Source organism: Seriola lalandi, unplaced genomic scaffold (assembly GCF_002814215.2).
Source record: "Seriola lalandi dorsalis isolate HSWRI2012SDOR001 ecotype SW California unplaced genomic scaffold, Sedor1 jcf7180002054181, whole genome shotgun sequence".
Taxonomy (NCBI): domain Eukaryota; kingdom Metazoa; phylum Chordata; class Actinopteri; order Carangiformes; family Carangidae; genus Seriola; species Seriola lalandi.
The window spans coordinates 236949-255403 of NW_019524734.1; the positions used below are offsets into that span (position 1 = coordinate 236949).

General features: G+C 39.3%; 1 protein-coding gene across 3 annotated transcripts in view; it reads right to left on the reverse strand.

The window, feature by feature from the left end:
- astn1 (astrotactin 1) overlaps window positions 1–18455 on the reverse strand; it is a 375360-nt gene that overhangs the window by 179431 nt on the left and 177474 nt on the right. For all 3 annotated transcript variants that reach the window (XM_087173331.1, XM_087173330.1, XM_087173329.1), the window contains 2 exons: window positions 15062–15256; window positions 4451–4578 (listed from right to left, as the gene is read on the reverse strand). In XM_087173331.1, coding sequence (XP_087029457.1) covers window positions 4451–4578; window positions 15062–15256 — 323 coding nt within the window. The remainder of the gene's footprint in view (window positions 1–4450; window positions 4579–15061; window positions 15257–18455) is intronic.

Below are 18455 nucleotides of genomic sequence, written 5' to 3' on the forward strand. Positions count from 1 at the left end.
CAGGTTCCAACGGCCCATAAATCTGTGTTTAATTATGGTTTTTTGCCACTTGGTGGCAGCAGAAAAAAACTGCAAACACAACACTGACATATTATCACCTTTTGAATTGAAATGTCAATTTGCATATTTATGCATCCAGCACACATTAAGCAATATTTTGACTCAGCTGGAGTCTCTTTAGCTGAATGTTCCACACAGCAGGTTTTTACAACAGTAAAATTGCTGTTTATACAAGCAAACAATGAGTTAAATGATGCGCCCCAGTGCTGATGGGAAATGTAGAGTCAGGTAATAATTCTCTGTTCATTTGTCACAAAGTGTGACCTTTTTCGAATACATACAGTCAATTAATCCAATATAATATATAAAAAACACAGATTATAGCAAGTACCAACATTTATACTTCAGGGCTTCAATAAAAAATCCCATCATCCCTGTGAAGGGATGACATGAACACAAGGTTTCAAAGCAGAAACACATCAGGAAACTACAGGCAAAGTTCACTATTCAGCCGAGCGATAAATAATGCTTTGTGAAGATTACCCGTCATGTATGTGAGGTTTTAAATAAATGTTTTATATGTTTGTGTTTGTTTTTCATATTGTGTTGATGAACAGTGTGATCCATTCGTTCTGTTAATGCATTCATGTTTTCTGTATTTGCCAAATGTTATTGTGATTTTCAAGACTTTTTGGGGAAAATAGTGTTACTACAGATTTAATATCCCACCCCCCACGTGGACAGGCAGGTACATAAGTGAGTCAAATCAAATGGAATACAATTGATCAGTATGTGTCAGCTATAATAGAGAGCATCAGTTTTTAAGGAAACATACAGGTCAGATCGTTGCCACATTAGTGGCTGGTATATCAGTCACCAACACTGTGAAGTTATGTAATGTGGCAGATAAAATGTTGTACGAATCATGACAATGTGTCAAACAGGAAAAAAATGCAGGAGCAAAATAATGATTAAATGGTTTAATAACACTGACTGAAGGACACTGTCAGAAGTACATATTCCAGAGCTATTCAGCTGGACTGCATTATATTATAAGATGTTCCTGGTATTTTATGTACTGCTTGTATAAAAGTAAGTATATGGCCAAAATATCAATTCTACATTTACTATGCTTGAAGCACCACTGGGTACATTTATGGATACTGAGTGAATGCTTGTCAGCTTTCATGAGGCATTTATGTGATGCTTGCATCATTTCTGACAGGACGGTGGAAGAGTGTGTCAGTTTATTGAGAAACATCTTAAATATAAAAAAGAGCTCGAGGGTAATGCCTTCTTTCCTCACGCCATCCAACATTGTGTTAGAGAGCTATTGTCAGACAGTGAATGTTGGGGGAAAAAAAAAAAAAAGTTGCATACATGGTCAGTGAAGTCATTTGCTGCAGTTCTTCACATCTTCAGCCAAAGAAAATATTATCTTAGAATAATGTTGCCAAACATGTTTGAATTACACAGTTGTTCATGAAAGTTCAGTCTTTTCATTGGAAAGTTTTACCTAATAATTCAGTTTGCTTAGTTATCACTGAGAAAACTAAGTTGCTATTTTATATCTCATGACAACAACTGAGTTGATGCCGTGAAAAATCAGCAACTCTATCCACTGAAGAAGACCATACGATGTGTTGAAAAGCTCCACAAAAACTCAGTAAATGATTTTTACGTTAAGCTAAATGCGGCCTGTTTTTATTTTCGCCGCCATCAATACAACATACAAAACGAAATAGATCAACAGGACGATGATGAAGACAATGTTGTTTTAATATTTATCATTATCATTTGTTTATCAGTGGAAATCAATGCTGTTTAATATATTATATTAATTATTTAAAAGAATTGGATTTTTTAAACCTTGGTGGTTTCTGCTAAGTTAATTGCCTGCTGGTTCTAGCTTCATATTTAGCATGCAGACATGAGAGGGCTAATAATCTTCAATGAACAATTCCATTAAAAGAAACCATAATTTTCCTCATGGCCGAGACCTGTGCGAGTTAAAAGTCAGTAGAATGACATACTGAGGTCAGTTGGTTACTACTAGACAGCAGAGTTCACAGCTCCGAGAGGGAAGTGTGAGTGGATATAATAAATAAAAGGAGAAATAATGAGAATAATGTTTAATTCTTGCCCTGCTGCTGTGGAGAAATGAATGGGCACTGTGTTTTTTTAAACTGTAGTTAATATAAAATCACAAAGGTCTCGACTTCTAATAGCAAGTGCTCATTTATCTTAGAATATGGACAATAAACTTCACGGACAAGCTTCAGGTTTTAAAGATTTCTCAATGAGGAAGAAAGCGTAGATTTCCGTCAGCCTCAGTTTGCCTTTTTTTCACTTTTTATGTGGGAAAAACACTAGTGGAACAGCGGCTAGCGCAGCTGTAACGTCAGGACTTCGTTTCTCTATATGGTGGATTTTCGCATTGTTCCACACTCGTCTCTGGACCACTACATCATACATTTCTTGCATCACGCTTAGGTTCACATCGGTTGGGTACAGTGTGAAAAACTGCACCACTGTGCCCCAGAGCACCCAGTGTGCTTCTGTGGCACCCAGCTGGATGCTTTGAAATGATAGCTCATTTCATGATATTATTCTTCAATAAAGCCCAGGGCTGCTGCAGCAAAGGCCCAACACAGAGCCACGAGAGGGGAAGTGCTGCCACATCGGGCTCTGTTCTGGGCCGTGTGCACTGTAAGCCCAGGGGCAATGTAGGGATAAAAAGGTTTGAGCTGTGCAGGCAGACAGGGGACATAGGAGGGACAGAAGGGGGGACAGGAGCTTGGGGACGTGACAGCAGAAGATCCATTTAGATTAGCCGGTTTTAATATCCTCTGAAGTTTCCAATAAATAGCAGCTGGAACCACTGCTGCTCCGCCATCATTTGATTGTCCATCACCTTTGACGTGACCTCAGATGATGTAGTTTTGAATTGTTGCCCCGCCTGGCCTTGTATCTCTAGCTGTTATATCAACAACAAGCGATAAAACCATCCTGCAATCTGCTGCCTTCTACTGTAAGGCAATTCACAGGCAGTTACACAGGCTCCTGGAATAAACTTAGCCAGCAGGCTGCCTGAATGAAGCATTTTCAGGAAATATGCTAAAATACAATTATTAACTTTACACTCTCTATTATCACACTCTCTACTGCACTCTGAACATGAGGAAAAAGGTTATTACCTATGCTGGCAGAGCTGGAGGGTGTCCTCCCCATTATACGTCTGCTCTTTACAAAAAATTCCTGCATGTTCTACAACTGAAATTCTAGCAAAGAGAAATAATAAGAAAAATATTATTTCCTGTTTCTGTCAAAATGGAGTGGTTCTTTACAGTCAACTCTTCTGTCAAACTGATTTCTGTCCTGTTCAAGTAGTCAATCAAACACCAACACCCATGACTGCTCAACATAATTTCAGGTCAAACTCAGTAGATAATAATGTATCCAGACGGACGACACACTGGTAACAGTGATATTGCCTCTAATGACATCGACTAATGAATCCGGACAGAGTGGGTACAGGCCATCCCTCTGTGCAACAAAAGCACTTAGGGTAAGGTTAGGGTTTGATTGATTTTATTGATTAAGTAAACTGGCCTGTCTTGGGCATGAAACCACTGTTTTTACTGTTTTCCTTAACAAGTGCTGATAGTTTCTAAGAAAAAAACTATCAAAAGATTTTGTATTAAAAAGGCAGATACAGTCAAAAAACTAATAAATAACCTATGTCATAAACGGATGATTCACAGATAATTTCAATATTAACTATGTTGTAAGGCCAAAAAAAAGAAAGAAAAAAAAGGAAAAGCCTTATATTTCACCAAAAACACAATTAACCATAAATGGACAATGCAAATCCCTCACGAATAATGATCTACATGTTACTATGTAAAGGCAGCGGCAGCTGATGCAACAAACAAAGAAGTCAGATCTGGTCTGACGTCTTCATCGCTTTAAAAAAAAAAATATAAAGAAAATAAACTATAAATACTGTATTTAAATCCGGCATACAGGTGTTTCATTTTCACCGTTGATGAGTGCAGGTGGTGACGGGGTGTCAGGTGAGGTGCTGGAGAAGGCAGAGTGTGGCAGACCCGCGGTGTCTCTCTGTCTGCGCAGTTGCACCGACAACACAGTGTTACGCGGCGTTATGTTCCGTCCTTTTAAAACATATTTTCTTTTGCAAATTTCTGGTACATAAACACCTTGGTCAGAGTTTCTAGCAAGTCCACTTGGATCAATATCAATCTCAACACAGAGATGTGAGACAATCTGCAACGAGACCAGAACCCAGCCAGACTGAATATAGTTTGGACCCAGCTCGAACCGGGTTCAGGGTCAGGTCTCGCTTATTGTTTTGAGTAATGAGGATTTCCAACAGACCAATGATGAAGTACCAGTGTACAGGTGTGAGCTGTGAAATATGGTTTCATACCTGTGAGGTATTCTGGGTCGGGCACAGGGTTCGACAGCTCCTCATGGCACTGAACCTCTGTTGGCACCGATGCCACCACCATGCCATCTGGGAGCTGCTGCTCGATGCCTCGGGCAAAGTTCTTCTGCCTGATGTGAAGAGAGACACAACAGGAGGTTCTGGTTATTACTCTGTCGTCTGACACGGGGAGAGAGAGAAGAGAGGGAGATATGAAGCGAGGGGGAAGTAAGGAGGGATACATGAAAACGAGGAAATACATAATGTAAGGGAGAAAAATGAAAGTGATGAAGCTAAAGGGTCGAAAATTTGCAGCATACACTACAGTCAACCAAATTTTCACAGTGCCACCTTTTTATCCTTGTTTTGTAATCTTTAATATGCTGCTCAAAGGCACATCTATAAAATGATTTGTGTTTGTGTTCTCAGGACTTATATTCATCCTATTCACTCAGAGGTGTTATGTTTATGTTGTTGTGTTTGCCTGTTCCGTAACAATAGGGCGCTTTGAAAATTGATGATGTTGTGTAGGATATCATCGCCATTGATGTCATGTTATAGTTTGTAAGGAGGAAAGCTGTGGCCTTGAAGAACCTCAGTGGTGTGACAGACAGTGAAATTACACCGCTGTGGGAGAGGAAATCAGGTTTGTGCATGTGTATTCGGTATCACATTTGAGTTGAGTCACATTTGATCTGGTTTCCAGACCATCAAAGCCAAAAAAAAAAAAAAAAAAAAAAAAAAAAAAAAAAAAAAAAAAGCCTGTAAAATGTTACCATATTCCTGTTATGAGACCCGTTTGGAAAACCTTGTACAAACATGATATCACAAGGGAACTAAACAAATCCAAGCCTGAATTTCAGCTACTGAAAATCCCATGATAGTCTAGAAATCCTATCAACAGTGGGATCCCCACCTTCAAACACTGTACCATGTTTTAAAAAAAAACATGTCAAAACATTGTTTGTCGATGTTGATATAGCTGCCTGTAGCATTTTGTGTTATTTACGACAACAAAATAATGTGTTCTCCAAAACTATGAATCATATTTGCAATGACAGCCTTCGTTAAAGGTGCGTTGAAACACAAAAGGTGAAGGAGTCAGAAGAGGATGAAGCCGGGATGAAGGCTGGAAGGACAGGTGAGATCAAAACTGGATTAATACGCGTTCTCATAAGTGGCAGACCATGAAGCAATACTTTCAGATCATCAAAGGATAATCAATACAGAGTAACAATTATGCAGGACTGTTGCAGTGTCTTGAAGAGACATAGTCTCATATTAAACACGTCATTTTTCATTATGTTGATTACTCTGCTGCAACGTGACTCATCTTCAGTCTGGGAGCTGACATCCTCATTTGTCTGTTGTTGCCTGTGACTCTTGGTTGAACTCACTCATTTTGTCCACTCCATCATTCTTTGTCTCAATGCCAGTGAGGTTCACAAGGTTCCACAACAGAATGACTTCAATAAATCAGTAACTTAAGTCATTCAGGTGTCCTGGAACCAAAGCTGATGAGAATATATCTTTATTTTCTCCTGCAGGGATCCATCGTCCTCTGATTATTTTCCTTCCAGGCTCATAATTTAGAAAGGTACTAGACAGTCTTGTACATTTGAAGCAACACTAGGCAGCCAGGAGTTGTTGTATTAAATACTGTCACTTAAAGTCACTTAGCCCCCCCCCCCCACTTGGGGGCAGAGCTCCATAACAAGTAAAAATAAATAAATAAATAAAAAATGCATGCATTGTATATTAGGGCATAACAAGTAATATGATATGGCAACATTAGCATTCATTTAGAGTCTGGCCACCTGACAAACAAATGCTCAACATTCACTTGCTTTCTTGCTCTGTGTTGGTCTCCACCAGCTGCTCACTCGTAGACACTAAATGCTCCACCACGTTCTACAGCTCCAGTTGCAAAATAGCTGCCCATTGCCGCTGGAAACAGGGTTATGGACAGCGGCGAGACTGAACCAAAACAGCTGATTGCGGCCAAAAAATGGGATGATAATTAATAGCTTTTTGAGTACAGGTGAACCCTGTCATGTTACACATACCAATCTGAACCACACTTTATGTAAACATGATTTGATTCAGTTTTAAAACCTCTCTGATCGTCGATCCTGTCAGATATCTACAGCAGTGATGTTGTGTTTCCAGATCTCAGCAATTAACATATGTGGACAATGTTATATCTACTGTTAGGAATGATGTCCAAAACTATGAACCTCAGACCCAAAGGGTGATAAAGTGGAAATACTGAACATAAAATCAATAGGTTCAGGTTAACTAACACAGCTGGTCTATGAAAAAAAAAGAAAAATAATAACTATGTGGCAAGAGAAGCAAAAACAATTACTGCTAGAGCCTCTCCGCACCTCTGGATGAATGACTCATTTGCTGGTGTTTATTTTGCTCTGAATTTTCAAATTACCATTTCCTGTATGCTGGGAATATTTCCCACCAGTAACTGTATCTGACACCAGTTATTAAATTAGGCAAATAAGATCTATAGCATCTCACTTAGACTAAATGGATGTTCCTTTCAGTTGCAGTCCCATTTATGACTAATTTATTTTTTATTAAAAATCTGTGATAAAATCCTCGCACTTTTAAAATATGCATAGCAGTGACCATTAATGGTTCACACCGGTGACAGTTACCCTGTTATTACCGTCATGCATAGTATGCCATTTGATTCATGCGGTGCTACGAGCCTGAGCTGATGGGGGAAAGAGGATGCACAAATATTTACAGATTGCAAACTGTTGACTTTGGGAAAGTCACGGCTTGAGAACAACAAAAGCCACTGGCTGGAGTAAAATCAGCGCTGGAGTGGCTCCGTCAAATGCCAGCATTCAGATGACATTTCATTTACATGGCCATGGCATGGCCAGGGGAGTAACATAATTAGAAGGAAATCAGGCTGATAAAAACTATGTACGGTTTGCTGCTAGTGACATGGCTCAGTGGTAAGGCACTAAATTCTCTGTATCTTGAGCCTAGTAGTTTATATAGTTTGGTGTCTCCTGCTACATTTGCAGCCCAAAATGATGAAAAATAAGGTTTGTTGGGATTTTATTGCCAATGGAGTCAAACATCTGTCAGTTTCTGCTGAAAGCAATTATGCATGTTTTCAGCTGTCAGTTTAACAAAGCACACAAATTGAGGAAGTAATGAGTGAATCTCAGTCGTCTTTGCTGAAGACAGCGATTTCTTTTTCATTCTTAGATGCATGCTAAGTGGAATATGGGATGAGTTCCTATCGCTGCAGTCATGTCTGACAGTTTTCATTGTTAATTTTGTTAGATGATGACATGTAAGACATGTAACATTGAACAGCCATCTGGCAGAGTGAGGATGTCATAATTCATTTTTACCAGCCGCAACGGCGTGGCTCGTATTGTTTTCACCTTGTGAGTCTTTGTGTGTGTGTGTGTGTGTGTGTGTGTGTGTGTGTGTGCGTGTGTGTGTGTCAGTCATCACAACAATATGATGCTGAAGACATCTACTGTAGCGGAAAGCAACCACAGAGGTGGTTTTGAATCAGAGACTAAGAACAGTTGCAATAATTCTTATTCCTTCAATCAGAAACATGCTAGAGCGTTGACAATCCTACTGCACATGCTCAGTTAGATCCTCCCCTCACCAGGAAGACAGAAGAAACATAAAACATCTGCTGCATCATTTATTGAAAAAAAAAAAACGTATTTTTGTGGAATGAAAGTAATTTTTATCATGAGCTGTATTTTTGTCAAACTGTCCCGACCTTTTGTATGAATTAGTCAAAAAGTACTTAATTTGAATCAATGTTTTCCAAGTGACATGGTTAGCATGTTTCAGATCAGTGTGTCTAGCTAGCGCATGATGTTCTGTCATGGCTGATAGTGTTAACGGTTGCAACAGGTTAGTGTGACTGTCCTCAAGCTAAGCAGCCAGATCCGAACAGACCACACAACAGTGTGTTTCAACAATTGAGTTCATAATAGGCAAAATATGCAGCTAATTTTCTCCCATAGCACAAAAGATGCAACAATAAGGGCTCATTTTACCGTTTACCATTTTATTGTGTTAGCCTCTAATAGTCTTATAATATATTTGCCTGTTCTGTTTATCATGAGCAATAAAACAAAACTTATTAACAGATTTGATAAATATTATTAAACAAATAATATTCAGAACACTATGCTTATTGAGAGAAAAATAAAACTTTTTCCACTTAAATGAATATATTGAATGATATGTCACATGTAATAATCTTAATCGTCCCGAGTCTCCTCTACTGTGGCAGGTGTTTATATGTCTGTCTGTCTGTGGACAGATTTTGTCACCGCGATAGTGTCACAACCATGCAAGTGGTCTGACCCATGAGTACTGATTACTCATGTAATAATGTAGTAATGACTACAGAGCATTCATGGGTCAGAATGTCAATATGTTGATGGGGTGGTGGCTGCTGTGATCTCTAGTCTTAGAATGAAATCTCTCTTTAAATTTGAGGAGCTGCAAAAACTTATTAAAGCTAAAAGTCAAACTTTCTGCCGAGCAGAACTATTGAAATGTGAAAACAACAAAAGGACACTTCTGATTAATGACAACACCCTTCAGATTTTTGTTTTCTTCATGCTGATCCCCCTGACTGTGTGACTGAATAAACTCTCAGCTTTCAATGAAAAACAATGGGAGCCACCATTCACCTTTTCCACAGCCCATCCTCTCCATTAGTTTGCCTCAAAGACGCCTCATATTTTAATTAAGACAGTCAATGAAGGTATATCTCACGAGGGGGGATTTTGAAAGTGTGGTACTGTAGACTGAGGTGAGCCAAAAAAAACAAAACAAAAAGAAAGAAAAAAAAAAGATGCAAAAGTAGTTTGGGTGGGAGGTTGTCAGGTGGGAGCGTGGTCTTAATTATTGATCCCAAGCAGCCACCAGAATGAGAACAAAGGGCACTAAAATATTCATTAAAACCTGCTCTGAGCTTGTCGTGTGAAAGAGGAATAGAGAGGGGAGGGAGGACAGTGTCAGGAGTAATGAGAGGAGGTTAGCTTTTTAACATCTCATTACTTGAGTCCATTGGCTCCCACAGAGACAGCAAGATAGAGACCCCTGCCTCCGAGCTCTGTAATATGAACCCAGATCGTATCAAGCCTGATGCTCCTAAGATGTCACCATGACCTCCTTCCTGAGCACAAACACATATCTCATGTTACTTTGTGACCAAAATTATATTATGCTCTGCCAGCATGCTGCCAATGACAACGATACAACTGGATTTCACCGAGGAGGAAATCAAATAAATCAACACTGTGTTTTTGAAATGATAATAACAACTCCTGCCTGTGAAGTGGGAGGGGAAGCTTCATGCATAGAAAGGGAGGGGTGTATTTCCTTTCTGAAAAACATGAGAAGCATTTCAGGGCTGGTGAGCTTGAAAGACGAACCATGAGGGAGGCATGCTGGGTGGAGCGAATCAAACCGGCTCTGTGTGTGTGATGACGCTCTCTGGAGATGTAGCTGAAAGGGCTTGGCTGTCCAGCAGACAGAGAGTCCGCACACCCACTGTGGCCATGTGTGTACGGGTGAATGTGAGAGAGCGTGCATTTGTGTGTATACCTGAGTGCCCTGGCAGTATCTCTACGTGTGTGTGCATGTTATGCCACTGGGCACCTGCTCAGACCACTTGCTGCTTTCCCTTTATTCCCCCTCTTCCTGCTGTTCCTCTAGACAGTCTAGATAGAAAAGCCTTGCAGGGGTGACAGAGCAGGTCCACCCACCCCCCCACCAACACAGGCCTTTTTTCCCCAATAAATAAAACATTAGCAGTCAAAACTTTCCCCTGGAGGGATTGTTTACACTGTTTTGATTTTCTGTGGATGAGTGGCGGATTCTGTGTGAGGCAGCATGATGAAGAGAATAAAAGGAAGAAGTAACAAATAAGTTGATAAAGGAAAAGAAAAAAAAAAGAAAACTACATAATGGTGCTGTTGCAGGAAACAGAATTTAAAAAGAAATGATTATGCAATGTGCTTGGAGTGTGAAAAACAAACCTCCACTGATGATTAACCAATATTAAAATTTGACTTATTTTCACGGAGTGATGGAGACAGATGCTTTGTGCCACTCCCGAGCACTGGGGTGGAAGCTTTTGAAGAAGTGCCAGTGAGCAGCACATAAAGGCCTCTTTACTACCCCTCCCTCTGTCTCTGCTGCTGTTGCTGCCTTCTCTCAAGGGTAAAGAGTAGATCCAACTGGGTTATGGGAGGACACGGGTCACAGTGCTGTTTCGCTTGTATATTTTAGTTACCACTGAGTCAAGTCAATAGCAGCCTCAAGTAGCTGTGAGAATAACCAAATTTTCTGACTAAAGGTAATTTAGCACAGTCTCAGTTAGCTGCACACTCCTTGGTCCTCGGTGTTACTGTCTAGCAGGAGAGCAGGGAGTGATGAAGAGTCCAGACTTTAAGGCCAGCATTTCAAAGCTTCAGTTATTTTTCAAAGGAACATTTAAGCCAGTGAATCTACTGTGTGACTTCTTATTTGAATAAAAGGAAAGAACACTTCCCACCTGCTGTTTCTATTTGAAGAGTACTCCAGCATTTTAGTTGATGCATTTCACAAGAGAAATGGTCATTGTCAATGCAGCAAAAGCCCTGATGTTCTACACCCTTGTATGGGTCAAACTCCAAAACTCTGCATCCTACATTTCCCATAATTAAGGCTGGGTTCTGACAGCTATTTCCATTTAGGCTCCAATTCACATTTTGCAAAATAACCCAATCTCTGGTACTAACAATTCTCTTATTAAACTATTTTTATCAACAAAGAGCAATGCACCAAACACGCAGGTCATGTTAGCAGGCTTCTTACTTTCAGTCAATGCTGACCATCACTTTTACCCTGCTAAGTGAAATTACCAGCATCAGATTATATGAGCTGTAGCTAATAACTTTGCTGTTGTTTGATTAAAGCGTTCTCTAATCCATCCACGAGCTGATCTCATCAGTTACTCTTGTCATATGACCCAGTTATGCATGTCTTATAATATTTTGACTTGTAAAGTTAATAGTCGGGAATCAGGCCTTCCAACAATTGCAAGAGGTTCCGAAAATTACAGTGAAGAAGTCAATATGTTTTTCAGTAGAAAAAAACAAACAAAACAAATCAATGTGTCAAATAATGTAATCAATTTCATCTTTTATTCTATTCATTTCACTTTCATGTTGCAATTATTTAGACTCAAATGCAAATGAAGCTGAAACTAACTTTTATGTTGGGAATTGATTGATCTATTGATTGATGGTTTGGTCTATACACCACCAGAAAACATTTATCATAATTTCCTATATGCCAAGGTGATGTCTTGTTTTGTCTCACCAGCAGTCCAACAACAGACTGAACGACTGACTATCAAAGTAGTTACTGATTAATTTTCTGTCAATCAACTTGTCGACTAATGATTGAAGCTCTACCTGCAAATGATGAAAGCTAAACCAACAGTAGATGAAATTTTTTCATATCCCCTAGAAATTCCAGTCAAATTGATACTGGATTTAGATTTGACAAACCTGACCAAATAATGCACCTTCACTGTGTCTTTTGAACTTGCTGCCTGGTAAATGGCACTTAGTTTGTAATGCAGTCAAACAAGTCTTGTTTCTAAAGATTATTCAAGTGAGGTCACTCGAATCATTTTCTCTCGACTTGAAAAACTTCCACAGAAGAAATAATATAACTTTTGATCCTGCTTATAATGAGTAAATTCATATCTACAATCTCTGGAGTGGCCCTTTAACAGTAACTCCACTCAACATGCAACATTTTCTAGATTATTGCAACATGGTCTTCTATCTTTAAAATACAGCACTGCAACAGGGACCTCATGTCAGCACCCATTTGATACTGACCAGGAGCACAGTCATTCTCGCTCTGCAACATTAACTATGACATTTAGTTTTCTTGGGGACATATTTCATTGTTTCCTGGTTTTGCAGTAAGTCTCCTGATCTAAATTGAGTGCTGCACTGACTTCAAACCCCTCACGGATCTCCAGTATTCAATTCCGATGCTCTCCTCCCGAAAGTTTTGTTCATTTTACATTCAAATGTTCATCTGGTCCAATTAGGTTTAATTTCAGCACATGGGCTTCTGGTCAGTTTTAATTCATTTGCTGCCATCTCTTATAATTAGGCCTTGCATTAACCATGCCTCCCAAAAGAGTCTGCCTTCCTCTTCCACCACCTCATCTGCACAGGAAGCATTTGGTACTCTTCAAAGTCTGCCTCAGACCCCGCTCTCCATTCACAAGCACTTTCAAATGAGATCAGAGCATTTGAGATTTAGATTCTTGATGATGTTAACTTTCCCGCTTCACCCTTACCTCCCTCTCTACAACTCCAGTGGTGGATCCCTGAGTGGGTGACTTGCCTCCGGGCAGCGGAATCCATGCATGGCCCAAATTAAATTCCTGGGCCACAGAGGACTTTGCTGACCTTCTGGCTTCCTGAGTTCAGTGGAAATGATTGCAGCATGTGGACAGTGATAATTAACCACCTTCAAAGTATTCTACTATCCACATCAAACCCTGTAGAAATTATGAAAGGAACACAGCATCTCTTTGAACCCGTGGCTTTATATCTATAAGTCTCTCAGGAGAAGTGACGGCCATTTTCTCCCCAGAGTATTTGCCTAAGATTAGGAGGAATGTCTTGTGTTTTATTGAGGACAATCCCTGACAGTGGCACGCTTTACTATCACCGTTATCTTTTTGATTGGGAGGGAATTGATATAAAAAATCTAACATAAATTTCCCTGCCATCATGAAAGAACCTTCAAATATATTTTCTAATTCGAATATGCTTACAACCTGTGGAGACACATCTACCTCCCGATCATGTATTCACTGCAACTGTTTCTATCGTGTCATTTAAACCAGATTCCAACCTTAAAGAATCTGAAAGGCTGTGATGTATCCAGTTGCTCTTAGGAGACAAACACTTCTATCAACAATAACTTTAGTATTCTATAGGGGACTTGGGCAGATTCCAATACACCAAACAGTAACTGCCTGAATGGGAGTGAAATTAAATACGAGAAAGCAGGCGTCCCCATGGAAGACATTTTGAATATTTTGCTGCTTGTGTGCTGGCTTTTCAATAAATATAGGACAAATAAGCTCCTGTTGTCTTGTTTATTTGTACCAACACTCTCGATAACTGTGGAATACAGAAAGTGCTACTGTATTCTGGAAAAGAAATATGTCAGTTGTTTTCATCAGGATTCCTGAAAGTGCTCACAGGTGCAGTATGCACCCAACACAACCTCCTTTAACCATTACAAAGAACAGCGATTTTATTTGATTGAAGAAGGGTTGAATGTTTTCCCATGACTTTTTAATCATTACTTCAAGGGAATGGATTACTTTGGACCAACAAGAAAAGCTATGAGAACTAATTCTGATCGAAACACAGCACTGCAGGTGCTTAATCAAAAAAGTTTTTTTTATTATTGCGTGCAGTGATAGTGAAAGAAAGTCTGTCATATAATTGAGCAGTGGCGTGCCGTCAGGCCAGGCAAGGCAAGCAGTGCTTGCCCATTAAAGCTAAAAATATATTAGTAAGATTCTAAAGTAAAAGCAATATCTCTCTTTACCTCTGATCTCAGAACAGCAATCTGTCCCATTAAGGATCTGATATCACCTGTTTATACTCATCATGTATTCATCATGAAATTTGCTTGTGCAAAATAGGTTGAGGCTGGAAGTTTAGCGACATAGTGACGACTCACAGGTCTAACTGTTAGCAGAGAGTTCGAGCATTTCTACTATCTCTACTTACTTTTGCCTGATGTTTCATTCATAAAAAGGTTAAAGCTCTCCAAGGTAATAAAGTCATTAGCTTAGCTTCAGTCGCTAACTGGACAATAAATTCACACAGTTTATGGGAAAGACAGACCCGTCTCATAACATTCTGCTTATTGCTCTTTTGTGGAGGTTCAATGAAAGTGAATCTTGCCACACAGCTATGAGTTTCCTCTGTTTTGGACTTTTTGGCTGTCTGTCCCCTCCAAGGTCAACACTGTTAAGACAACTCCCTATTGGTCAACCCTGGCGTGTATAAACTCATGAAAGATGAACTCTACATGAAATGTTGGGTCACTGTCCAGGCCATTCGCTTGCATCTATAAATTTGCCAGGCCAGATTAGAAAGAAGTTGCAAAGTTGATTGTTCAATGTGATTGGTGGATTGTCCTCTTAAAAAAGGGGCCAACCTGTAAACACTGCATTTACATCTGACTCAGATTAAATAACAAAAGGGCTACATCACCAGTACCAATTTTCTTTGTGGATTTACATATTTTCCTTATCATACATTATCAGAGATACAGATACAGGTTGACATGTTCATACCAGATATAAATCAGTTCTCTACCTGTGCTTTCAACTGTAACTCTTAAACCATCCAACTTTAACTTTTGACTACTTCATCCAAACCTCTTGGGACATCACCACTGCTGGAGCCAAAGGCCCAAACGGTTTCCCTGCTGTGATACAAATGGCAGAACAACATCCCCACATGCTCCATGTCACAAGCAGCTTGTGTGTACCTGAATGTGGCCTTGAGGATCTGTCCGGAGGTGCTCTCCTTGGTGTGGTTGTTGTATCCATAGAAAAGGTCTCCGAACACAGTCTGGTTAGCGGGGATATCCGCTGCTTCCCCACAGTCAATTCCCTCGGTGCAGGCCTCAGACAGCGGCAGGCACGACCTCCCATCTGGACCACGCTTATAGTCCTCGATGCACCTGGAGCGATAAAAGTTTTAGTCATTTAACTAATTCATATATTTCCTTCCTTTGTGAGAACTGTGATATAAGTTCACTTTGTACTAACTGTTAATTTGCTTGTTTCTCTTTCTTTGCGCTTGTATTTGCACCTGAATTTCCTTTATTGTAGTTATTAGTAAAAAATTAGTATACAGAAAACAAAACAAAAGTTAATCTTGTTTATAATGTTTAGAGAGATGATGCTGGCTGTCCAGCCAGTTTCAAAACTGTTAAGCTGTCATTTAAATTGTCAATCATATGAAAGGGGGGTGCTCTCTTGGCAGGTTTAAAATGATTATGGAGGATCATACAGCAGATTCAAGGATCAATACGATTCTTTCTCTGACCTGCACATTTTATGGGGGCGTGGCTCCTGCTCCAACTGGTCGACTCAGACACTGATTATACAACTGTGTCGGTGCTAACTAATGAGAGATCATTTTCTTTTAATTCTTTAAAACTTCAAGATGATTTTTAATTCAGTTATTAAAAAGTGAAAGCCAATGTTGTGATGCTGCACATTTATAATATCTGTTTATCCGCTTTCATCAAATGATTATTTATAGGTGCCCCCTTTCTTGTAAACAACCAAAAGTTCACATGTTGTGTTACTCACCAAAATGCAGTGTGCACGTTGAAGGTGTAATAAATGGTGAATGCATTTGCTTCCTCACAAAACATTGTACATTAAACTTTTGAACTGTGTCTTTAAAGACTGGGACAAGTGGCAGTTTAAGCCGGCAAGCAATGATTTCATCAGCTAGAAAACTTCCTATCAATAGTGGTTTATAAACTTTCATCAACATCAGTAAGTTGGCGAAACAAATAAAGGAAACACTTTGATATTGTTTGGTGCTCACTCTCACTAGAGGACATCTGTACTATTTATCAAATGAATCAACACCCCTCTGTTAAATTTTGATGATAGAAAATTAAAAGAATAAGGACCTGAATCGTTTTTCTAAATAAACAATCTAGGCGGTAACTCGCACCTGTTTTAGATAGATGACTAGCCAATAGCTCGGTTGTTCATTCATTTATTAGCCATACAGTTTTTCCTTTTAGGGTCAGGGCGGCTGGACCTTCCCACAACCTTCTTGCTGTGAGGCACAGCTCAGTAGTTGTTGAGTGTAAATTAAAAAAAAAAAAAAAAAAAACAGCTGATGAACAGTGCTTTCTGAAACTCTTAAAATATTTCCCAAAGGTTGGCAGGTCTGTTAAAAGTTTGATTAATATGGTAGTGCAACGCTTACTTCACATGCTTTCCCTATACACCAATATATCAAGTTAATCAACATATGAATCGGCTATGAAGAAAAACGTACAAGCATATATTATTGAGAGGAACTCTCAATAACAGCTGTTTATGGATATGTGTGGACAATGTAACATCAGTTTAGAAGAAGGTTGAACCCTGGTTTTTGACTTGCAGGTTTCAGTACAACTGTTTAAAACCATTGTTTTCATGATTAATATTTTATTGTATGATAGGTGTGCTTATAGAAACGGATACACGCAAGTGAATTTCATTCAATTATCAAATAAATATTGTGTTGTTCCCCGTCACTGTCCTCCTCATCTATATTCAGGTTTATGTTAAATGCAAGGCGTGCGCGCGCACACACACACACACACTTGCCGGTAACTTTCTAGGTAGTTTTTTTGTTTTGTTTTGTTTTTTAGGTAGTTAGTTATTTCTGTGGCAATGTACTATGAAAAGTGACGAACAATTTGAGAATCACGGATAATATAACGTAACGTTACTTTACCAACTTTAATGCCTGGCAGCTAGCTAGCTTACACATTACCTAACGTTAAGCTAACGTTATCAAGGTTGAATAGTTTACCGGGTTTGGTCTTGGTTAACTGAACTCACATAACAGTCACCTTTGCAGAGCAGTTAACGCACCACCCTCACCTGAGGAAGCAGTCAGACGGAATGAGGAGCCGTAAAAGGAGGAGCTGTGTTTCCGTGATACGATTAACAATTTGTCAGTTAACCGCGTTTGTCTGAACTCAGCGCTGTGATTGGTCGAACTCTTCTTCTTCTCTTGCTCAGCAGAATACACGCTGCTTCTCCCTGCTGTTAGACCTGAGTACTGCATGTGTACGATTCAACTCGGTGACATCACTAGCTTAATTATTATGCAGCTGTTATCAATAAATATAACACCAACTTTGAATGTTACATTTGAATATTTATGTGTGATGTCAAGTGTACCAATAATATGCTATTTGGAATGCACTTATATAGAGCTTTCTGTAGTCTTGTCAACCACTCAAATCGCTTTAAACTACAAGCCACATTCGCTCACTCAGTGCTTTCTCTATATACACAACACTTCTATATCACACACACACACACACACACATACACACACGATTGATAAATTGGGGGCAACTTTTTGGGGTTCAGTATCTTGCCCAAGGACACTTCTACATATGGACTGAAGGGGCCAGGAATTGAACCACCAACCTTCCGAATTGTAGACGATCTGGTCTATCTCATGAGCCACAGCTGCCCATAATATACTGCTAAATTTGGACTATGGAAAAACAGACAAGTTTGTGAAGAAGTTCATGTTTATCTCTGACTGACGGGTTTTTTAAAAAAAAAGAGAAAGATCTCTGCAGGATATCAACAGCTGCATTATTCTATTTGATCCCATTCATGTAGAAAAAAGGACTCATTTGTGATGATCCTCAGTTCAAACTTATGTTTAACACTATGTAAACCACAAATACACTTTCAATTTGAGAAAATAACTGCAGATTAAATCTCATTTTCCCCCCTTAAATCATTCAGTCCCAACACTAAGCATTAATTACCATTCCTATGTGATACACATGGATCAGCACACTGCTCACTTATAGCCTATAGCCTCTAAATGTTATTCCAAGATATCATGTATATAATTTTTTCTGAGTTCAAAATATTATACACAATTCAGACATCACAGTTAAAAACTGAAGAAACAGCTAAATCCATTCTACTTAACTGCCACTAAATCCTCCACCTCAAAAAAAAGGAACTAGAATCCAAACACTGAGCATCTTCTCAAGACTCTTTCACATCGATGCCGTTTTGACATCTTTGTGTATAATATAGCCTACTCTATGAAATGAACCAAAAGCAGATGAGGCAGAGTGAAAAATAGGAGATGAGTGGGAGGGGTGG